We start from the raw sequence: 22,831 nt of genomic DNA on the forward strand, positions 1-22,831 counted from the left end.
TAGTCCTCAGCCTCAGTTCTCCTGGCTCCATCACCCTGAATTCAGCTGCTCAGACCCAGTCCAACACCCCCAATTCCAGCCTCACATTCCACTCCTGCAACTTCAGCCACTACTTTCAGCTCCCCAGTTGCAGGCCCTGACTGCAGTCTCCAATCCCACCTCCGTGATTCCCCTCTTTGATCCCAGATCCCCCAATCACAGAATCATTTAAGCTGGAAAAGACCTCCAAAATCAAGTCCAGCCGTGGACTAATCACTTTTTCATACACCATGGCGCTGAGTGCCGCGTCCAGTCATGTCTTGAACACCTCCAGAGACTCGATCACCACCCTGGGCAGCCCATTCCAATTTGTAATCCCCCTTTCCGTGAAGAAATTCCTCCTGATGCCCGGCTTAACACCCCCTGGTGCTGCCTGAGACTATGTCCTCTAGTCCTGCCGCTAGTGGCGTGGGAGAAGAGCCGGATCAAGCACCAAAAAACACCTTTTTTAAGAAGATGTTTACATTTTCCGCATCCCGCAGCCCCGCCGACCTCGGGCTCCCCGGCGGTGCAGTTCCCCTCCCGCCCGCCGGACGGCGCTGCCCCGCGGGGCGGGCGGTGCGCTGCGGCCGTTCCGCTTCCGCGTGGCCGCGGCCGTCGGTCTGTCCGGCCGTCGGTGCCCGGTGTCTGTCTGTCCGTCCCGGCCGTCGCTCGGTCCGTCCCTGGGCCGGTGCTCGGCGGCGCCATGAACCGGCCGAAGGCGGCGGCCGTGCGGCGGCCCAGCGCCGTGCCCAAGCCCTCCGGTGAGTCCCGCGGGGCGGGCGGGCGGGAGGCTGCGGGCGCTGTCCCTCGCTGTCCCTCGCTGTCGCTCCCTGTCCCTCACCAGCGCCGTGCCCAAGCCCTCCGGTGAGTCCCGCGGGCGGGGGGCTGCGGGCGCTGTCCCTCACTGTCCCTCACTGTGGCCGTGTCTCCCCTCGCAGCGCACCCGCCGCCCGGAGACTTCATCGCGCTGGGCTCCAAGGGGCAGAGCGGCGAGGGCAAGGCCGCCGTCACGCTGCTGAAGCCGGCGCCGCCCGGGCTGCCCTCGGAGCGCAAGCGGGACGCGGCCGCCGCCTTGGCCGGCCCGGCGGGGCTGCCCGGGCTGAGCAAGCGGCCCAAGCTCTCCTCCACGCCGCCCCTCAGCGCCCTGGGACGCCTGGCAGAGGCGGCCGTGGCGGAGAAAAGAGCCATCTCGCCCTCCATCAAGGAGCCGTCTGTCATCCCCATCGAAGGTGAGGCGTCGCTGCGCTCCTGCCGTCGCACGGAAGCCTCGGGGAAACTTCTCCTTGCTCTGGAGTCTCATCCCAGGATCTTTCTTGAAGCCCACACTGCAATTATGTGCTGTCCTCGAGGGTTTCCTTGCCTGGATATTGGGCTGAACTCAAGGTTTTCTGTTCTGCTGGCATTGGGTTGCGTTCATTCTGTCTGACAGCTGTTTAGTAGCTGTATGTGAAATACTCCTTTGAGGAAATCTCAAAGTCTGGATTGTGGTATTTTATTCACATACTTCTTTAGCAATCTCTGGGTTTGGATGTTGCCTATTGAATTGTCATTCTGTTTCTGATGTTGGATACATTCACAGAGGAGTGTGCTAGCATGGAAAATCAATGAAGGGGCGTTGTCAGTTGTGAAACAACTTTTAATGGCAATTGAGTAGGGAAAACCTATTGCAGGGGCTAAAAGTGAGCTGGTCTGTGCTTTGCTGTCCCTTGTGATTGGTCCTGCAGCATCTCAGGGTGGTTATTTGGCGTGAGGATAAATGCTGATGCCTTGTGTTGGTGGTTGCAGTCGTCCCCACAGTGCTGCTGGATGAGATTGAGGCAGCAGAGGCAGAGGGCAACGATGACCGTATCGAGGGGGTGCTGTGTGGAGCTGTGAAGCAGCTGAAGATGAACAGAGCCAAACCTGACACCACTCTCTACCTGAGCCTCATGTACCTGGCAAAAATCAAACCCAACATATTTGCCACTGAAGGGGTCATTGAGGTGAGGACTCACAAAGTCACTGACGGATCATTCCTGCCAAACTGTGAGCAGAGCTGCACTTTCTCTCAGACCAGAGCGGGGTCTGCATGGCTTTGTAAATACCAGAGCTCTGCAGTTTGTATTTCTATTTCTGCAGCTTCTCTGCAAGCTTTCTCGATAGATGATTTGTTTATTGTTTTATGTTATTCCAGGCACTGTGCAGCCTACTCCGAAGAGATGCTTCCATCAATTTCAAAGCCAAAGGGAATAGTCTTGTGTCTGTCTTGGCATGCAACCTTCTCATGGCAGCTTACGAAGAGGATGAGAACTGGCCAGAGATCTTTGTCAAGGTCGGTGAACTGAGGGGGCTTCTGCTGGACTGAGGCAGTGGTGGGCAGACTGGGCTGAGAAATGTGGATGTTTTGGAGCAGGAGAGCAGCACAGGATTTATTACAGATGTAGCTAGTGGAGGTGGCTAGTGTCCTCTTGTCCACTGTGGGAATGCAATTGAAGAAGGCAGAAATTTGAGTCTGGGCCCATCCTTTTAAAGAATCTCCTTGGGTTTCTGGAATGTAGCCTCCATTGCCTTTTGTTGCCTTAATGCTGCTCTTCTGAGATGTCTCTGGGAGTCTGTCCTTGTTTTCTCTTCAGTGTTAACTTAACCCATTAACTTAAAAAAGGCTGAGCTGACCAGCTTCTATATTTTGATGGCAGAAGTCATGGTAAAGTTTTTCTTGAGAAGGTGCCCAGTAGAGCTTGGGATGTGGTGGTGTATATTTTTGCTCTTGTAATCATCATCTGTTCTGGTTTTCATCCATGCACTGGTTATGCTAGTTCCCTACTCTGTATATTGGAAATTCATAAAAACTCACAAATGCTCCTTAATTAACCCCATGGAAATGGGCTGTGCTCCCTGCTGCAGGTGTACATCGAGGACTCCCTTGGGGAGCGCATCTGGGTGGACAGCCCTCACTGCAAGACATTTGTGGATAACATCCAGACAGCTTTTAACACAAAGATGCCTCCTAAGACCATGCTCTTGCATGGAGAAGTTGGACGTAGTGGAGGGGACCTTAGTGCTGGTAAGAAGATGTTTGGGAACCAGGAGCAAAGGTTTAGGGAGAGGATGGAGCCTGCAGTGCTTATTGACTTGTGAGAATAGTTTGGTGTTAGATGGAGTCATATAGACCAGGCTTTGAGTTCTAGGCATTGCTTTTCTTCTTTTTGGGGCTCTTTCATGTCCAGGGGATGTTTGGGGGTAGTGAAAAATGGGCCTGTATGGGATGCAGTGTGAGAGGCTATGATCTTTCTGAAAGGGATCCCTGAAAGAAGCTGAACAAGCCAGAGCACAAGTGATTGATCTCTAGAGAGAGGAGTTGTGTGCTGTGTCCAGTGATTGATCTCTGGGGAGAGGAGTTGTCTCATGGAGTGTGTGTGTCCTGGTCTCTCTTAGGGAGTAGCCCACACCCTTCCATGACAGAGGAGGAGGACAGCCAGAGTGAGCTGCTGATTGCAGAGGAGAAAATGAGCCCGGAGCAGGCGGGCCAGCTCATGCCCAGGTACAGTGGCTCTTCCTCTCCTAACAGTTGTGTGCAGCTGTGTCTGTAGAGGTGTCTGTGCTCACCCACCCTGCAGAGCTGTGGCAGGAGCTCTGTGCTCCTGTGGCATCTGCTGGGTGACGTTGATAAAGATAAAACTGGTTCCAGGAGAAAAGAGGGGATTTTTTTGGTTTGCAAGTCATACCACAAAGAAGAAAGAGTGCTGATCTCTGGACTGGCTTTTCTGGAAATGGGTAAAGTTCGGTCTGTGTGCAGGTATGAAGACCTTGCAGAGAGTGTGGAGGAATATGTGCTGGACATGCTCCGGGACCAGCTGAACCGGCGGCAGCCCATGGACAATGTCTCCAGGAACCTCCTGCGGCTCCTCACAGCAACCTGTGGCTACAAAGAGGTGCGCCAGATGGCCGTGCAGAGGCTGGAGATGTGGCTGCAGAATCCAAAGGTAAGGAGAGGAGCTGCTGAAGCACAGCCCTGGTCTGGAATCCAGCCAGGAGGGCTGCATGCTGTACTCCAGTTGCGTTTCTGGTCCGTAATGGCGAGTGGCTGCAGTCTTTCTGCTCTTTTTCTGCAGTTGACCAAGCCAGCTCAGGACTTGCTGATGTCAGTCTGTATGAACTGTAACACCCACAGCTCAGAGGACATGGAAGTTATCTCCAACCTGATCAAAATTCGTCTCAAGCCAAAAGTCCTTCTCAACCACTACATGCTGTGTGTCAGGTGAGTGACTGGGTCGGTGACAGGAAGGGAAAGCACTGTGGGAGATGTGCCCAAGGACTTGACAGTCTCAGTTTCTCTGCACAGTGGTGTTAAATACCAGCTTGGGGCATGGAGTGTCTTGTGTTCATTTAAATGAATTTCATTGTCCTAGAAATCTTTCAGTAGTCCTTTGATATTATCCTTTGATATGTGCTGTTCTATCCTTTTCACTTTTGTGTGCTAAGTACTTCGAGGAGAAATGGAATGAATGTGTCCAGCTTCAAAGAAATGTCAGTTCAGGTATCTCTGGTCTTCCCTTGCAGGGAGCTGCTGAATGCACACAGGGATAACCTGGGCACCACCATTAAGTTTGTGATTTTCAATGAACTATCAAATGCAAGAAATCCCAACAACATGCAGATCCTGTATACTGTGCTTCAGCACAGCTCAGAGCAAGCTCCAAAGGTAGGTGCAGTGTCTTGGATGGCTGATGGTAACCCCAGAACCCCACCTGGCAGATTTTGTTTTGAGGCTCAGATGAATCTTATCACAGACAGCTGTCTGATCTGTATCATACTATTTTGAAATTACATAATTATTCTTGGTAGGAATAAACTTAAATGGGCATTTTCTAGCTCCCACATTCTGGGTGATAATGCAGTTTCATGAGAGAAACATCATTACAGCTCCCAGGGGTCTGAAGGACAGGATACCTCCAGCATGGTTTCCTTGTGTCTCTTCATTCTGTGGATGCAGACCCATTACAGTGCACTGAAAGTTTTCTCTCTGTGTGGCCCCAGTACCTGGCAATGGTGTTCCAGGACCTGTTGACCACCAAGGACGATTACCTGCGAGCTTCACGGGCTCTGCTGAGAGAGATCATCAAACAGACAAAGCATGAGATCAACTTCCAGGCCTTCTGTCTGGGCCTCATGCAGGAGCGGAAGGAGGCCCTCTATGCAGAGATGGAATTCAAGGTACCATTTTTGACCTTGTGCTGCTGGATGTGCCAGTGATGCACTGAGCTCTTCTGTGTCTGATTTCCTGGCCATTCTTCCTTTTGCTCTTTGGTGTCTGAGTGAGTCACTATTTGTGTGTCTCATAGCAGCACTCCCATATCTCATTTCCAAACATCCACGTTCATAATTTTTGATGACAGAACACTTCCAAAAGGCAGCTCTGGGTGTTGCTATTCAACTCTTTTTTTTTTTCTTTTCTATTTTAAGGAGCGATTTGTCATCCACATAACCGACCTGCTAGCTGTCTCCATGATGCTTGGTATCACAGCCCAGGTGAAGGAGGCTGGAATTGCTTGGGACAAAGGAGAGAAAAAGAGTAAGCAGAAGAACCTAGGTTCTCTCTGAGGATGAGCATCTTAGTAGATATATGCCCCTGATGTTGGGAGAACATCACTAGGGTTGGGAGCCTGCTGTCATCCTGGGGCTGACAGAGATTGGGGATGTGGCATTTGCATGGCTGGGGTTTTGCTGTAGCACGTGTCAGAAAGCAAAGATCCTGTTCTGTCAGAGCTGGGGTACTCAAGTCTTTCTCATACACTCTTCTGGTTCCCCTTCTCTAGTGGAAGGTGTGGTGCAGGAATTGAAACAAAATTATCTTTAAGGTTCCTTCCAATTCAAACCATTCAGTGATTCTGTGATTTACTGTTGGTGCCTCAGAGTCCTGGTTACTAATTTGAAACCACCATACTTCTGATGAGGCCCATGTGTGTATTTTGTGCCCTGATTGTTTTTCAGACCTGGAAGTGCTGCGCTCTTTCCAGAACCAAATTGCTGCTATCCAGCGTGATGCTGTCTGGTGGCTGCATACAGTTGTTCCATCTATCAGCAAGCTGGCTCCTAAGGACTATGTGCACTGGTGAGAATCAGCCTGGTCATGTCTGCGTATAACCAGTCCCTTCCCCAGCACTGATATATTATGAAGAGCCAGGTGTGCACCAGGGTTTGGTTAGATTTGTCTCCCATTTTCAGACAGGGTGCAGAAACAGTTTTAGCAGGGACTGTCTCCCTCTGAAATTCCTTCAGATGCATCCTCGTACCAGAAATATATGATAGTGGAAAATATTTCAGATTTATATTATTTGGATCCACTCAGTAGGGGATTTTTAGCTATCTGACCAGGGGATTTTTAGCTATCTGACCAAACAAATTCCCTCTGGACTCCTTGTTGTTTTTTTGTTTGACATCCTTTTTAAGGCTGTATGGCTGAGGGCTCCACAGATAGTTCTGTCTTCTGGAGGACAGATGGTATTCTGGGGTCTTGACACACACAAGGCATTACTGAGGCATTTCAAGCCAGAATTAATAGTAAGCAAGGTAGGCTACTGAAAATATAAAAGCCCAGAGCCCATATTGATTGTACAGTCCTCTCAATTCTGAATCATGTTACTGTTGTTAGACTCATTTATCTGAGGGGGCTCCTTCATGTGCAGGTTGGGAAGCTTTAGCAGGATTTGAGGGAGACTGGACTGTTGTATGTATTCTTAAGCCTCACAGATGGTGTTTACTGTCCTCTTCATCCCTACAGCCTCCACAAGGTGCTTTTCACAGAGCAGCCAGAAACCTACTACAAATGGGACAACTGGCCCCCTGAGAGTGACCGCAAGTGAGTGTGTGCCCCTCCCGTGGTGGGTGCAGGTGGGGAGCTGCTCTGGCTGGAGGCAGAGGAATGGGTGTTTTCTGGTGATCCTTATATAGCTCTGTGTTGGAAAGGCTTGGAACTGTGCTCAGATTTTCTTCATCTGTTACACTGCCATAAAACTGGGGGGTGTTGTTCCACTCTCCATCTGTTTCTCTTCCTCCTTCATTCCAGTTCCCTGTGCCAAGCTGTTCTGTATCTTGACAGTGTAATTGTAAGGAGAGCAGCCCCACAGTGTGTGGGTAACTGGGGTGACATTAGGGAGCTCAGACTTAAGGAGGCTGAAGCGTGGAGGTGCAAGGCACTGCAAGTGATACTCGGATAATAATTTGTTTCAAATAGTTGCATTTGAGATCGGAAAGAAGCTGTGATGTATCTTCTGCTCAGACGAGCTGTAGGGTCTGTGGAGTGTTCCAGGAGCCCTCGCACTGTTGTCCAAGGTGTGATTGATGTCTGGTGTGTCCTGCAGCTTCTTCCTGCGCCTGTGCTCCGAGGTGCCCATCCTGGAGGACACGCTGATGCGCATCCTGGTCATCGGGCTGTCGCGGGACCTGCCCCTGGGCCCCGCCGACGCCATGGAGCTCGCCGACCACTTGGTGAAGAGGGCTGCAGCTGTGCAAGCAGATGGTGAGGCTGCACACAGCTCCCACCAGCCAGGGCTTGCTTCTGTCTCCCTCCTATTGCCACCCAGGGCTGAGACAGCTCCTACCACCTACCAAAGAGCCTTTGCATCACTTAAAGCATATTTTAGTCGTGATGGTTAAACATTTGGCTCAAAACCAGACATGCTGCTGTTGCTTTCTCACTAGAGAGGCTTCTTGTTTTTTCTTACTGTTTCTAATTTTGTATCGTGGAGTGTTTGGGAAATTATTGGTTGTGTGGAGAATGAAGGACTGTGAACAACCACCCAGAGTTTTGAGTCAGCATTTTAAAATTCAATTTAGTCCTTTGTACGTACTGTAAAATGAAATTTGTAGGCTATGCAGAAATGGAAGGATTGGAAGTTAAATTAATTAACCAATTGTGTGCTCTTCCCAAGTCCATTATTGGAACACTTACAGAATAGCAGTTACAAAAGCAATCTTTACTCTTACTCCTTTTATGAATTCATTTAGCATTTGTCTAAATTCCTGCATTGCTGGTAAATACATCCATTCAGCTGAGCTGTATGTGTTTGTGGCAGAATTGAGGATGTTGTCATAGTTTGATTCTAAAGCATCTTGCATGCTCTTAGTGCTGACTGGTTGATGGCAAAGAGTGATCTTGAACTGCTCAATGCTTGTGGAAGGATCTAGACTTTGCTTGCTTTGTTGCTGTTCAGTATCCTTTCAAAATGTGTCCAGCCTCTCCTATAGGATTTTAAATCCTGTCCCATTTCATGTACTGGAAAACTCAGAGTGAATCTGAAAACTTGCAACAAAGTTGAAATGCATTTTTAGTTCCTTTAAGCCCCAGGAGTTCTGAGCAGATTTGTTGCTTACCTGAAAGAGTGTATCCAAGTTCTAAAAAAGTTACAAGTATCATATTGGATGCATTTGGGAAAAAAAGTACCCTTAAGAATTTAAACCAGATTGCTGCTGAAAAGCTCCATATCTTTATATATTGACTTATAGGATTTTTTAAGTGTTGTTGCTCTTTAAATGTTGATTTTTTTGTTTCTGTAATATCACAAGAACAAGCCCACAATAACATAGTTGCTTGAAGTAAAATTCTTTTATACTGTGCTGCTTTTTTTGAAGGACTTTCAGGTAGGTAGACAGGTCAATAACTTGTTCAGTCTTTTCTTCTCCTCCAGATGTTGAGGTCCTGAGGGTAGAAAGAATCCAGCTGATCGATGCAGTCTTAAATCTGTGCACTTATCACCATCCAGAGAATATCCAGCTACCTCCAGGGTAAGACTTATCACACAGATAATCTTGCTGTGATCTAGCTCACTTTCACCTTGTGACTAACATTACCAGCTCACAGATTTTAAGATGCTTTTCTCTATTAAAATTTGTAATAACAAAATGACAAGGATTTTCATGGTCATGTTCAGGTGGGTATTTTCCTAGAGCAGTCCAAGACCCGAGTTGTGGAATGTACTTTGGTCTGCAAGCACTGACCTTTCTGCCCTAGAAATCTTCAGCTGAATCCTGCTTTCCCCCCTGAAAGGATTTTGTGTGGGTGTGGCTGTCTTTTTGTTGGGAAAAGCACTGAACTGGCATGACTGAATCTAAACAGTGCATGATTAAAGTGAAAAGCAGGCTTAAGGAACTAAACTTGACTGCCCTAGAAATCTTCAGCTGAATCCTGCTTTCCCTCCTGAAAGGATTTTTGGGTGGGTGTGGGCTGTCTTTTTGTTGGGAAAAGCACTGAACTGGCATGACTGAATCTAAACAGTGCATGATTAAGGAGAAAAGCAGACTTGAGATGGGCTTAAGGAAACAAACTTGACCACACTTATCTCTGTTGATGGCTTTTGCAGGTACCAGCCTCCAAATCTAGCTATTTCTACTCTATACTGGAAAGCCTGGCCTCTCCTGCTCGTAGTGGCTGCATTCAATCCTGAAAATATTGGTGAGTTTGGACATTTCTCAGGATACCAGTTCTGCTGCAAAAGGTGGCCGAAGTGCTTTCTGCAGAAGTCTGGTTGCTTGTATGCAAGGCCTGTGCTGGGTTGGTGAGGTAACTGCACTTAAATACCTGTGTATCTCCTGTGGGTGAAAAATGTGTGCAGGTGGGGTTTGGACCAGCATGTGGCTGGAATTGCCTTGTTTGTGCTCTGAGTGTTATGAGCTGTTCTCAAGTTTGTGTTTCCCCACCTTGCAATGTGTTAGAGTGTATATAAAGGCTCTATTTTTTTTCCTGTGTTCCTTATAGTTCTTCTCTGCTGCAGGTCTGGCTGCATGGGAGGAGTACCCCTCTCTAAAGATGCTCATGGAAATGGTCATGACCAAGTTAGTATGGTTAAATCCCTATGTATATCAAACAGACCACTGAAAACACACATTTCTGAATTAAGTTTGTGCCATGCAACTGCTTCCTTTCCAGTGGGACTTGTGTAAGATAAACTGGCATCAACACTGCAGTTGGAGTGGGAAAAGTGCCTTCCCTTGACAAAAATATTATAAGCAAGGGAATAAAGCTGAGAAAAAGGGGGAGGGGGATGACTGCTGTGCCTTGCTGAGAAGGTCTCAGCCTCCTGGTTCCACTGAGAAACTACTTGGTTTTCCTATGTTGTCTGTCAGAGCTGAGGTCCTGTGTTCTTTCTGACTGTGGTTCATGAATTTTGAATAGAACAAGATAACCATTTCCTTTTTTTTAAACTTATTTTCTCAGTAATTATTCCTATCCTCAATGTACCTTGACGGATGAGGAGACACGCACAGAGATGATTAATCGTGAACTTCAAATCTCCCAGAGAGAAAAACAGGAGATTCTTGCATTTGAAGGTCATCTGGCAGCTGCATCCACAAAACAAACAATTACAGAGAGCAGCAGCCTCTTGCTGTCCCAGCTGACAAGTCTGGACCCTCAGTAAGTAGCCTTCTGCGTTCTAGTACCATCATGAAATCCTAGTTAACAGCACTAGTGAGGAAACCCTGCTCCTCCACGGGGTGGTTGATGTGGGGAAGAAGAACCCTGTGGGATCACAGAATCATAGAAAGGTTTTGGTTGGAAGATCATCTGGTTCCAACATGCCTGCCACCTTCCTATAAACCCCTCATGCACTACAGAGCTGACTGATCCTCCTCACATCAGAGTGAAGTTCTGTCAGCCTGTAACTTGCTGTTTCTGTGGCAGGGGCCCCCCTCGCAGACCTCCACCCCATGTTCTGGAGCAGGTGAAGAGCCTGAACCAGTCTCTTCGCTTGGGCCACCTTCTGTGTCGCAGTCGCCATCCTGACTTTCTTCTCAACATCATCCAGAGACAGGTGGGCTGTGCTGGGACTGGATCCCTTGCCTCTGAAACTTCAGCAGAGCAAGGGACAAAAATAAGCTAAGTGAGATTCAGGGGAAGGTGGTTTGCTGCTCAGGAATTAAATTATCAGTATGCTACATCTATGTTCTGCTGACCTTGCTACTCTCATCCTTCTCAGGCCTCATCACAGTCAATGCCATGGCTGGCAGATCTGGTTCAGTCCAGTGAGGGCTCCTTGGATGTCCTGCCCGTGCAGTGTCTTTGTGAGTTCCTGCTTCATGATGCTGCTGATGAATCAACCTCAGGTGAAGAAGAAGAGGAGGGTGAGAGTAAGGACCAGCGTGCCAAGAAACGCCAGGTGAGCAGTCTCTTGGGGCTCCCTTCTGTTACCTACTTTCTGTGCAGCCCAGATTTGATTTCACTGGACAGACAAACTTATCACTCCACAGAGACAGCAGAAACAAAGGCAGTTGCTTGGACGCTTGCAAGACTTGCTGTTGGGACCCAAAGCAGATGAACAGACAACCTGTGAGGTGCTTGATTACTTCCTGCGGCGCCTGAGCTCCTCCCAGGTGGCTTCCAGGGTCCTGGCCATGAAGGTGAGCAGAATGAAAATCATCTTGACTAGGGTCTGTCTGAAGCCCAGGGCAGAGCCCTTGGTTATCTTGAGTCCAGATCCAGCACAGTGAAATTGTTCCATGTCATCCTCCTTCTGTGACTTGTCTCAATCTCCAAACCCCGTCAAATGCACTTCTGCTCCCTGCTGCTCAGAAGTTATTGTTCAACAGCTAAGTTGTACTTAAGATAGAGCTGGATTTACTATGTTTCCTGTAGAGTTCAGGTGTAGGCTCAGGAGATCATGTGCCATGTGGAGTAATTGGCAGAGGCTGTTCTCTGTGAGTAGTGTGAGTGAGTGCCTGGTGCTCAGACTGAAACTTCAAGCAGGGTATCTGTCAAGAAGACACATTATATGAGATTAAATCTGTTGTGTGCTGCATTTGGAGCATTCTGTGGTGTTTGAAGCTTGTTCCTGTTATATTCACTAATGTGAAACTAGCAGTCCAGCTGTGGCTTCATGTACAACAGCTGTATGTGTGTGACTTGTGCAGGGCCTGTCCTTGGTGCTGTCGGAAGGAGGAATGCGTGATGGGGAAGAGAAGGATCACCCCATGGAAGAAGACTCTGGTGATTCTGAGCTGCTGCAGGGATATCAGTGGCTGCTGAGGGACCTCCCAAGGCTGCCACTGTTTGACAGTGTGAGAGCCACGACAGCTCTGGCCTTGCAGCAGGTGGGTGGAAGCAGCTGAAGGGAGGAGTGTCAGGTTTGTTCTTTTTCTGCTAGTGCTGAAACAGATCTAAACAAACTGGATATGGCTGTGATGTTGGCATGTTTGTGTGCTTGCAGAAGAATTTTGCTTATGCTGGTGCTTGTTTTCATTAAATCCTGATTTCTAATGAAAGGAATTCTCATTCCAGGCTATCCACATGGAGACAGATCCCCAGACCATCAGTGCTTACCTGGTGTACCTCTCCCAGCACGCCCCAGTGGAGGAGCAGGGACAGCACAACGACCTTGCTCTGGTGAGAGGAGGGATTGTGTGGGGAACACATGGCATGTCCCAGGACAGTGGTAGGCATGGGACTTGCTGTACCACCAGGATGAGTTTTGGGGCGTGTGTTACTCTGATAACTGCATGTTTGTGTCTGTGCATGGGTTGAAAGGCAAGCCTATGTCTTAGGCTTATATAATGTAATGATAATCAGAGCAATAACCTCTGGTGCAGCAGCCCATCAGCTGGAATGGGGAATGCAAGAATGGATAGTGTTTTGATAGAAATTGCACCACCTGGCAGTGTTTCGTAAGTAAGCAGGTGCTAAACCTACAGTCATATGTGTTTGCAGAAATAATGGGAAATTAGGAACTTCAGTGGTGGGATATGTACTCCCCATAACCAAAACTAGATTGCTGGGTTGGTTTGCTTGTGTGCGTTTTTTTCTTTTTAGAAAAGCTTTTGGTGATTTTTTTAATAATGAATTTTTTTTCTTTTTTTCTCCCTGGGTACTTTTTTTGTTGCTTTTAAGGCTCATGTGCTGATAGTGCCTGTGTTTGGATGCACAGAGGAGGTTGAATGATAAGCATCAGGAGATCTTTTTCTTCAGAGTAATGCTATGTAAATGCTTACTTTGTAATGGGGTGCATCAGAATGCATCTGTGCTCCACTGGGGCACTGTGAGATGCATGCAAAGCACCGGCCTTTTCCCTCCTGTGTCAGTTCTGATCTCCAGAGTAGTGTGTACTGGGCTGATGATGGGAGCTGGAGAGCATGGTGCAGTGAAACAGTGGGACCTGGCTGTGTAAAGACCTCCTGGATGTGTTCTCCCTGCAGGATGTTGCCAGACTGATTGTGGAGCGCTCCACCATCATGTCCCACCTGTTCTCCAAGCTCTCCTACAGTGCTGAGTCAGATGCAGTGCTCGTGGCTCTGCTCTCCATCTTCTCCCGCTACATCAAGCGCATGCGGCAGAGCAAGGAGGGCGAGGAGGTGTACAGCTGGGTGAGTGCCTCCTGCCTTGCCCCAGCAGGGCACAGACACTGGGCAGGTTAACAAAACAGAAGCCTTTAATGGGTTACTCAATTTGAATAAACCAAGTCCAGCTCAAGAATTCCCTGATCTGAAAATAATTGGATTGTGACATAGTATCAAAGCCAAGCCTATGTGTTTGTAAAATGCCTTTTTAACTTTTCCCCAAGTATCTTTTGTCACCACTGTTGGAGGTGCTGGGAACTATGGTCTGACTAAATTTGTCTAATCTCATGTTCTCCTTTCTCTCCTCACCTTTGCTCATCCTGTCTTATCCTACCTTTTTCCAGTCAGAGTCCCAGGATCAGGTGTTCCTTCGCTGGACTAGTGGGGAAACAGCCACCATGCACATCCTTGTGGTCCATGCCATGGTTATTCTGCTGACACTGGGGCCACCTCAAGGTCAGTGAAGTATGCTCAGATTTTTTTTTTTGGGGGGTAATGGTCAATACAGGATGTCTTTTCTCTGTCTGCTGTCTCCTAACAGGTCAGACTGGTATTAATCCTACTCACAGGTTTGACCTTGTAGTACATGTTTATAGCTGTTATTGGAATATTACTGCAAAGAGTGACGGATTTGCAGGCTGGTTTGCTTGTTTGTTTGGTTTTTTTGTTTTGTTTTTTTTTTTCCTTTTTGTTTTGTTTTGTTTTGTTTTTTTCTTTCTGCAGACAGCAGGAAATGCCAAAACAATGATGTGTTCTGATGTATTGATAGAGAAGGGCAGGGCATTCTAGGTGCTTGTGAACATGGGAAATAATTTTTTATCCACTCTTAAGCAGGGGATGGTGATTTTTACACCTTACTGGATATATGGTTCCCTGAGAAAAAGCCCCTTCCTACTGCATTTCTGGTTGACACCTCCGAGGAGGCTCTGCTGCTCCCTGACTGGCTGAAGCTGCGGATGATCCGCTCCGAGGTCCCACGGCTCGTGGATGCAGGTGAGCCTGTGCCATGTCTGCTGGTGTTCCAAACCCTGCTGGAAGGAAAGGGAGAGCCTTCCTTGCTCAGGTGTGCCCAGCCATCCTATTTGGATGCCTTTGGGTGTAGCCATCTGTCTCCGTTACTTTTAAAGTAGGGGAGTGAGTCTGAATGGATATTCCCCTTCCAGTGTATTTTAAAGGAGTGGGAGACTCTGAATTGAGGTTCCATTTCTTCTACAATGCAGATGGAACTAAGCTATGCAATCACCAGACAACAGGCACAGCACTGTGGAAAGCTGTGCCTAAAGGATGTAAGCTAAACCTCTGGTTACTCTGGTCCTCATACCACTCGTCAGGGCTCTCTTTCTTCTTGGTATTCAGAGCTTTCATCCCATTTTACTAATTAAATGACAGCTGTCTATAGCCAGTGATTGAATTATTCAATAATTCCTGCCTGCAGCCATCAAGAGATAGGGTGGAAGTTATTTTTTAATACGAATGATTGCATTGCTGAGGTTCTAATAAAATTAAAACAGAAGATCAGATTAGCCAGTGAGTGAATTAACTGGAAGATGCAATAAGGCAGCAATGATTTGCAGAGGAAAGAAAATATAGTAGGCAGCTGTCAGACTTCTGGCTTTAGGCTCTCTACAGCTCTGTCATTAATGTGTCACTGTTGGTCCAGACAAAAGCATAAAGATCAGGTAATAAATGTGACCCTCCATGGACAGTTCAGAGGTCTGAGGACTCAGTGTTTGTCTGTTGCAGCCCTGCAGGACCTGGAGCCACAGCAGCTGCTTCTCTTTGTTCAGTCCTTTGGAATCCCAGTTTCCAGCATGAGCAAACTTCTGCAGTACCTGGATCAGGCAGTATCTCATGACCCACAGACGCTGGAGCAGAACATCATGGACAAAAGTAAGAGTTACAGAGGAGGCTGACTAGGCATTTAACTTTTTCTTGAACAGATTCCATGAGTATCTCCTGTGACTTCCTTGGAAAAAGCCAAGCTAGTTCAGCAAACTTTGTGCACAGGCTGCTTTGGCAGCGTGTTGTCACTGTAGACACCTGGGTGGCCCTTGGCTGTATTTCCCAAAATAGAGGAGGAATTTTTGGATTGGAATGTACAGAGTCAAAAAGAACTTTGGAAGGTACTTTGTAAGAGAAATAAAGCTTTCAAGGCATCATACAAAGCAGATTCTCTTGTCTGTAGGAGCTGTACAAACAGCCAATTCTGTCCTGCTTTAATGAAGAGGGCAAGATGATGATGTGCTTTTATTTCCTTCTTTCTTCAGACTACATGGCTCATCTTGTGGAGGTTCAACATGAGAGAGGAGCAACAGGAGGCCAGACTTTCCACTCCCTGCTTACTGCCTCCTTACCAGCCCGCCGAGGTACTGCCCAGGGTAGCCTAAATATCAAAGTCATCTTCCAAACATCCCTCCTTTGTTGCTGTTGAGAGGAACAGGCAGAGATGTCTTAAAAAGCAGTCATGTTGTAATAAACCAGCAAGCTATGGTTAGACACCAGTCCTTGCTAGAGTTTTTTGCTTCTGGCAAAGAGAGAAATTCCAGTATTTTTGGAGTTTATTACAGTGAGTTTTTCTGAGTCATATGGAAAAGTAGGTCTTGCTTGAAATGAAGAGAAAAGCTGCTGAATTCCTCAGTAGAGACTGTAAAGCTGAAGGTGATCTGGTGTTGGGGCTCCAGATGCTATCTACCATAACAGCATTTTCATTCTTTTCCTTTTATTCCTCTTGCAGACAGCGCTGAGACTGCAAGGTCAAAATCCAGTCCTGAAAACTCTCAAAGTCAGAGTCGGATCCGGGCCTTGAGCCAGGTCCGTGTTCTGGGCCCAGAAGATGATCTGGCAGGAATCTTGCTGCAGGTACTGTTATAAGCTCCAGCTGAGTAGCTGCTTCCCTGCAGCAGCTTTACAAAATCCATTTCTCTTACACTTGCATCTTGTGACTCCTTATCCTGCAGTGTTTGCAGGCAATAAATATGAAAGCCCTGATGTAATGAGGCTGTGCCATTACAGCCTGGTGGAGTTGATACTGGCAGGAATTTTTTCTTGTAGTTGGAACGTGATGTGGCTTTTGATCGTGCCTGGTACTGTCAGTACCTACTAGTATGTTGCTGTCTCTGCACCTTGTTTGTTCTGTGCATAGTGCCTTTCCTCTCAGCAGTGGATGCAGGATTTGTGAAATGCTCACAGGGCCCTGGCAGCAAAGCTGTGTGCAAACAGCATTTGTACTCTGGCTTGTCTGCTTACAGAGCTTCCCTCCCTCCACTGACTCCAGAAGGAGCCTACAGGGAATTAATTGGCCAAGTTGGTTGTTGGTGTTTGGGTAGCAGGATTCCCCTGCAGTGTCAGTGTTGATAATCATGTTGGGGTTGCAGAGATGCTGCTTATGTTCATGTGCCAGGCACTAGAACATAACAGAAGCTGTATCAGAAGGTTCCCGTTAGCCTACAGTCAGTATAACTGTACAAGGTGAATCGCTCCTCTGCCTCGGGGTGCTCGTGGTGCAGCAATCCTTTCATTGTCTGTCATAAATGTACTCCCTGTTGTATCTCCCCAGCTTTTCCCACTGACCCCGGACCCGCGGTGGCAGAACTCCAGCCTGCGGCCGCTGGCGCTGGCACTGCAGCAGTCCCTGGGGCAGGAGCTGGCCCGCATCCGCCAAGGGGCCGCGCCGGAGAGCGGGGTCACGGCCAGCGGGGTCACAGGCACTGGGGTGACAGCCAGTGGAGCCACAGGCAGCGGGATGGCGGCACGGCTGCTGCAGGCCGTGGCTGCGCTGCTCAACTCCGCGCACAGCGGCGCCCTGGTCATGGCCATGCACCGCCACCACTTCATCTCCTGCCCGCTCATGCGCCAGCTCTACCAGTACCACGTGAGTGCCTTGGGGAGCATCCCATAAAGAGGGGTGAGGGACAAATGGGAAATCTGTTTAGGAGCATTTCATAAAGAGGGGTGAGGGACAAATGGGAAATCTGCAGGGCATCTGCTCTGCTGTGTGCACGTTCTGTAATGCTCAGCTCAGGTTGCCTGGCCATGGGCATCTTGGATGCAGGTTGGCAGCATTAGCTTGGCACTGCTGAGATTACCTGGAGTTAGTGCACCTTACACAGCCTGGTAACCGTTTATTGGATTTACAGCTGTAGGTCTCTGCTGGTTTGGGGATCTGTAGTCTGTGCTGTTCTGTAGCATTGGATGTGTCTTGCAAGCCAGGGTATTTGCAGTTTGAGAGCAGAAGTCTAATTCATAGAGTCATAAAATGGTTTGGGTTGGAAGGGACCTTAAAGATCACCTGGCTCCAATTCCTCTGCCATGGGCAGGGGCACCTTTCCCTAGGCCAGGTTGGTCCAAGCCCATCCTACCTGGCTTTGAACACTTCCAGGGATGGGGAGTCCAGAACCTCTGGGCAACCTCTGCCAATGCCTCACCACCCTCACTGTAAGAATTTCTTCCCAGCGCTCCGTGCCACAGGACACTGCCTTCTCCTCGCTCTTCTTCAAAGTGCTCATGCAGATGCTGCAGTGGCTGGAGAACCCCGCAGTGGAAGATGGTCCCCTGCGAGCTCAGCTGAAGGCCTTTGCTGTGCAATACTCCTCAAGGCACAGGATCACTGATGGTACTGGCACTGGGCAGCTTATGGGACTCAGAGGGGACAAAGTGGGACAAGAAAGACACAAAACTGCACCTGGAGCAGGAAGTGTTGTGGGGAGCCTTTTACACAGGTGTCATAAGGAGTTACAAAAGTAGCATGTTGTGCTGCAGAAGCTCTTTGAGGCTGTGAACCAGTGCCTTAGCTCTGGGGGCTTGCAGTAGACACCAAGCACACCAGATCTCTCAGGGAAAATTTACAATTTCTCAGGCCAGGAATTCTGTGTGAGCTATAGTTTTGGTAGGTGAGCATGCAGGAATGCCTCTGGAACAAGGTCACGTCATGACTTGTAGAGTTTATCGTCTGCCATCCCTTGGGAGCAGGAGTCTAACCAAGACCTTGTGCATGGAAATGGGTTTGTGGTTACAGAACTTCTTAGCCACATGTCCATGCAGGAGAGCTGTCAAGGGTTCTGGTGGCCATAAATAGCAGTAGAATGTATATTTGTATGTTTGAGTAGTTGTGCCCTGGAGCCACATGGGGAATCTGTGGGAGGGAAGTCTGATGTGGGGGCTGGCTTGTCCCTGTGATGCCAGTGCTGTGATTCTGTTACAGTTCGAGGTGGCTTCTTGCACCTCACAGAAGCTCTTTCTTTCCGTCGTGACCCGGACTTGATCAGCTCCACAGTCTGTGCCATCATTGCAACCCTGAAATCAGGAGAGAAGTGTAATGTGGAGCCAGAGCTCATCAGCAAAGGTATGGATGTCCTTCTGCTCTCCTTCTTTGTAGCATCAGCTTGAACTTCCAGCCCAGCAAGGCAGTGCCTAGTGTGCAGGCTGTGGGAATCTGCCTTCTCCTGGATCAGAAAATTTGAACTGGTCTAAGCTTGGCCCTGTCTTGGATCACTTCCTTTCCCCCACTGTATATGGGTTTATAAACTGTCATCTGGGGCTCAGATTATGTCTCTGAGCAAACTGTTGGTTTTCACTAACAAAAAGAACTGAAAGCCTACTATCCCAGATAAAAATGGCTTCCCTGTTCCTCACTGAGCCTGGCTATCAGGAATAGTACGTGCAAGGTTCCATACCTTTCACCACATCCTGGAGCTAATGAGTGGCATCTTTCTCCCTCTGCTAGTCCTTCAAGGTCTGATTGAAACCCACTCTCCGTACCTGGAGGAGCTCCTGACTGTCCTCTTCTCAGCTACTGTTGAGACCAGGTGTCCTGCCATGAAACCAATTGCTGTGGTGTGCTCCTTGTTGCTCCAGGACAAAGAAGAAACCCCAGTAAAGAAGGAGGTGGAGAGCTGCAGGTGAGCCAAGGCAATGATGGGAATTCACAGGTAGGTCTGGGTGCGTGGTATCACCAGTGACACTGGCCTTGCTTTGTCCACAGTGCTGAATCAGCTTGGCCAGGGCCTGCCTCTGGCCTTCTCAATGACTGGCTGGAGATGTTGGACCCAGAGGTCATCAGCAGCTGCCCTGATCTACAGCAGAAGCTGCTGTTCTCCTGGAACAAAGTAAGAATTGTTGGGCAGAGGGACTGCCGTGCTGAAACAACTTTCTGGGGTACTGACCTGCACCTGGGGCAAGGGGTAGTTTTATGTTCTCTCACAGGTTACTGTGTGAGTTCTAAAGCAATACAGGCTGACTAGGAGGACAGTTCTCTGCAAGGCTCACATTTCTCAGTGCAGGGCTTATGTTTCCTCTTATCTTTATATTTCCTCAGTTATGTTCTTTTAAGGACTTCAAAGTGCTTTACAGACACAGCATGGTCCTATAACAACCCAGCCAGCTGTGTTTTCGTTGGTATTTTTGCAGACAGATCAATAGCTTGCCCAAAGTGCCATGCCAAAATTAAGGCTGAAACTGAATTTCACATCTGATGCCATGTTCTCTCAGAGTGTGCTGCCCTAAATCCTTGTTCTGTCTGTGCTGTCTGCCCTGCTGGGTTGTCATCCTTCTGCAATACACATGGCATGTCCTACAGCCACCTTGCTACCAGGACCTGTTCATTACATCTCTTCCTCTTTTGGTGCTTCCAGGCAGGGTCCCAGGTGCCCTCCTTCCGCCCCTACCTCTTGGCTCTTCTGACTCACCAGTCCAGCTGGACCACACTGCACCAGTGCATCAGGCTTCTGCTTGGCAGGAACAGGGAGCAAAGGTGAGTCTTGTTTGGCCTAGCCAAGGGATTGAGTTGGGCAACTCTGTCTGAGAGAGAGCAAGACTTGCCATGTTCATGATGTGTCTGCCAGGAGATGTAAGTCAGCCAAAAACAGACTGTGAGAAGGATGCAGATTTCAGTCCTGCTGATTTGTGTACCTTGATATAAATATTACCTACTGTTTGATGGAAGCAGCACATAAAGATTTGGCTGTGTTCTAAACAGGAAGTGCTAATTGTGGGTAATCCATCTTGCATTGCCCTTGTTGGTAGTCTTTATGAACACAGGGTTTGCAGGATGGCTTGGATAGCAAACTGAGGGCTGTCTCTGTACCTGGGCAGGCTCTGATGGATATTTTGGTTGTACTAAACTCCATTTCCAGTCTTTTTTCTAACCCTTTCATGGCATCAGCCTCCCAGTTTTGATCTCTGCAGCAGCCCTAGCTCCCAGCTTCTACACAGATTTCATACACTGAAGTTCCAGTGTAGTCGTATTGTTACAGTTATGGACCAGGAAGTGCTAAAACCTAATAACAGCAATACTTCTAAAATTTACTTCTAAAATATTTCCATTTATTATTTTATTCGTAATTTCTTGCTCAAAATCAAATTACTTTCTCAGTTCAAGGTAACTGCTGTAATAGGGACAGCAGTAAGGTCATTGGTCTGATTGTACCAACTGTTTGTGTTGGTACAATCAGACCAACTCCATGCCTTGGTGTAAGGCTCCATGTAACCCCCACACTTGCTGAATGCCATTTGTTCTGTTCTGTTCTGCACCCTGTGCTGTGCTTATTGCAACAACTATTTAGTCATAATCTGGGAACAGAACCAACCCCCTTCTTGGGACTTAATAGGTCCTATTTTTACATTTGCAGATGTTTCTTTCTTCACAGCACTCATCATGTTTAGTGATGCTTCCGTGTGTTTGTGTGCTGCCCGAGGGTTGTGTTGACTCTAATTGCAAATCTGTCTTCTTTTGTCTTCTGGCAGGTTTGACCCAACTGCATCCTTGGATTTCTTGTGGGCCTGTATTCACATTCCTCGGATCTGGCAGGGAAGGGACCAGAGAACTCCTCAGGTACTGGTTCATTTCTTCCAAGATTACTATCTGGATCAATGTTTTCACAGTGCCTGATTTTAGCATGGCCAAGAGGTGGCTGGAGTGATTGAGGTGCAGTGTGCCAAGTTTGCTGCCTGTACCTCAGCTGATTATTTAGCTGCTCTGCTGTTACATATTACAGTGGCAGTTTAGACTCCAGAAAGCTGATAGGAACACATAAAGTTTGCCCACTTGGCATTTCCTCTGCAGCAGTTGCCACAATATCTGTTAAAGGCACAAGAGAGTGGCAAGCAAGCTAAAACTCAGCATGGGATAATTGCCATTTTACAAAGAAAAGGAGGCTGTGTCTCTTGTCCACAGAATTTCTTTGGTTTGGTGACTGAATTAGGCTTTCTGACCCGTCACACATGCTGAGATGGAAGTAAATGAAGAAGTAGAAGAGGGGTAAAGAGATTTTATTTGGGGTTGTGATTTTTTCAGAGCTCTAGATATGGGGCTGTTCTTAAGTCTGGTTCTAAGATGTTCCATTCCAGTCGGGGAAGGTGTGACTAGAAGGAAATAAGCATCTTGGAATTTGGTGTGGAATAATTTGGGGTGTTCTCTTGCATTGCAGAAACGCCGTGAGGAATTTGTGCTCCACCTGAAGGCATCAGAACTGATCAGCATGGTGGAGCTGATCCTGGCTGAAGCAGAGACCAGATACCAGAACACTGACGAGGCCTCCTGCACACTCATCCAGTCCCGGCTGCCGCTGTTGCTCAGTTGCTCTCATGGAGACCTTGAGAACATCAAAAAAGTAACAGAATATTTGACCAGCTGCATCCAGCAGTGGGGAAGCAGGTGAGGAGCATTGTCTGCTGGAATTGTAGTTCTTGGGCACAAGCAGGCAAGTCATGATGAGACTTGCCAGTATGTCTTCATTAAGAATGTCATGTTCCAGAGCCTGTATAAAAATGCACACTATCCTTCCTGAGGTTTGGGGAAATAACAAGTGGTTTAAGTGATAGTCAGCCCAGGAAGCTGACTTCAAAAGTGAAATTTAAGGACCTTCTTGATTTTAGGACTTCAGAATGAAATTCTTGACATGCTTGAGATTTTTACTTTTGTTCTTTAAGGCAGTGGTTATTTTTAATTACTAGTTCCTAACGTGGGATTTCTTGTCTACTCATCCCTTGAGTCACAGCTTGTAATACATCCTGCTTCTGACTTGCTTTCAAAGCTGAATGGAGACCAAATTGTTTCCTAACAGCTATTTTAAGACTGTGGAAAGAACAGGAAGATGATGTTTTTGTGGCAGTGAAAGGAACTGACCTAATTCCAACCTTGCTTATGATGATATTAGGAAAGATTCTAAGTAACTGTTGCTTTCTACTGCCTCCCAGTACAGACTATGCCAGGGATCTCCAGGGGTTTCAGGTGTATAGAGAACATGCTGGTTAGTCTGAATAGTTGTGGTTCTGGCTTATTTTCCAATTGGGATGGGGCTGACCCTGAGTACCACAGAGGAGCTCTGCACTGGAGATGTAAGCAGAGCTTTCTTCTCTCTCTTGTGCCCTTTGAACTGCAGTTTTCTCACTCCAAATGGCCTTGTGGATGGATGGATGGATCCCCATAGACTGTGGATGGATCTCTGTAGAAAGTGAATGATTTGAGTTGTTCAAAAGAAGCAAAGACTTAAAAACACTGGTTGAGATTAGT

At 47.8% G+C, this 22,831-nt stretch overlaps 1 protein-coding gene across 2 annotated transcripts in view; it reads left to right on the forward strand.

Moving 5' to 3' along the window:
• The first annotated feature begins 595 nt into the window (after window positions 1-595).
• The window catches only part of INTS1 (integrator complex subunit 1), a 28,018-nt gene continuing 5,782 nt past the window's right edge, over window positions 596-22,831 (forward strand). The window contains exons 1-37 of one of the 2 annotated variants that reach the window (XM_039732327.1): window positions 596-782; window positions 960-1,250; window positions 1,807-2,003; window positions 2,195-2,332; window positions 2,905-3,064; window positions 3,436-3,541; window positions 3,797-3,983; window positions 4,113-4,258; window positions 4,561-4,702; window positions 5,038-5,214; window positions 5,464-5,572; window positions 5,992-6,112; window positions 6,782-6,859; window positions 7,362-7,519; window positions 8,688-8,784; window positions 9,360-9,451; window positions 9,771-9,831; window positions 10,214-10,411; window positions 10,679-10,808; window positions 10,974-11,153; window positions 11,245-11,394; window positions 11,905-12,084; window positions 12,272-12,376; window positions 13,183-13,350; window positions 13,668-13,779; window positions 14,155-14,316; window positions 15,067-15,213; window positions 15,591-15,689; window positions 16,058-16,182; window positions 16,880-17,194; window positions 17,776-17,935; window positions 18,524-18,664; window positions 19,046-19,220; window positions 19,304-19,427; window positions 19,953-20,071; window positions 21,064-21,151; window positions 21,747-21,973. In XM_039732327.1, the coding sequence (XP_039588261.1) occupies window positions 725-782; window positions 960-1,250; window positions 1,807-2,003; window positions 2,195-2,332; window positions 2,905-3,064; window positions 3,436-3,541; window positions 3,797-3,983; window positions 4,113-4,258; window positions 4,561-4,702; window positions 5,038-5,214; window positions 5,464-5,572; window positions 5,992-6,112; window positions 6,782-6,859; window positions 7,362-7,519; window positions 8,688-8,784; window positions 9,360-9,451; window positions 9,771-9,831; window positions 10,214-10,411; window positions 10,679-10,808; window positions 10,974-11,153; window positions 11,245-11,394; window positions 11,905-12,084; window positions 12,272-12,376; window positions 13,183-13,350; window positions 13,668-13,779; window positions 14,155-14,316; window positions 15,067-15,213; window positions 15,591-15,689; window positions 16,058-16,182; window positions 16,880-17,194; window positions 17,776-17,935; window positions 18,524-18,664; window positions 19,046-19,220; window positions 19,304-19,427; window positions 19,953-20,071; window positions 21,064-21,151; window positions 21,747-21,973 (5,423 nt within the window). In that variant the 5' untranslated portion in view covers window positions 596-724. The remainder of the gene's footprint in view (window positions 783-959; window positions 1,251-1,806; window positions 2,004-2,194; window positions 2,333-2,904; window positions 3,065-3,435; window positions 3,542-3,796; window positions 3,984-4,112; window positions 4,259-4,560; window positions 4,703-5,037; window positions 5,215-5,463; window positions 5,573-5,991; window positions 6,113-6,781; window positions 6,860-7,361; window positions 7,520-8,687; window positions 8,785-9,359; window positions 9,452-9,770; window positions 9,832-10,213; window positions 10,412-10,678; window positions 10,809-10,973; window positions 11,154-11,244; window positions 11,395-11,904; window positions 12,085-12,271; window positions 12,377-13,182; window positions 13,351-13,667; window positions 13,780-14,154; window positions 14,317-15,066; window positions 15,214-15,590; window positions 15,690-16,057; window positions 16,183-16,879; window positions 17,195-17,775; window positions 17,936-18,523; window positions 18,665-19,045; window positions 19,221-19,303; window positions 19,428-19,952; window positions 20,072-21,063; window positions 21,152-21,746; window positions 21,974-22,831) is intronic. The other variant, XM_039732328.1, reaches the window with a different exon arrangement.

Source organism: Passer montanus, unplaced genomic scaffold, assembly GCF_014805655.1.
Source record: "Passer montanus isolate IOZ18808 unplaced genomic scaffold, ASM1480565v1 scaffold8, whole genome shotgun sequence".
Classification (NCBI taxonomy): Eukaryota; Metazoa; Chordata; class Aves; order Passeriformes; family Passeridae; genus Passer; species Passer montanus.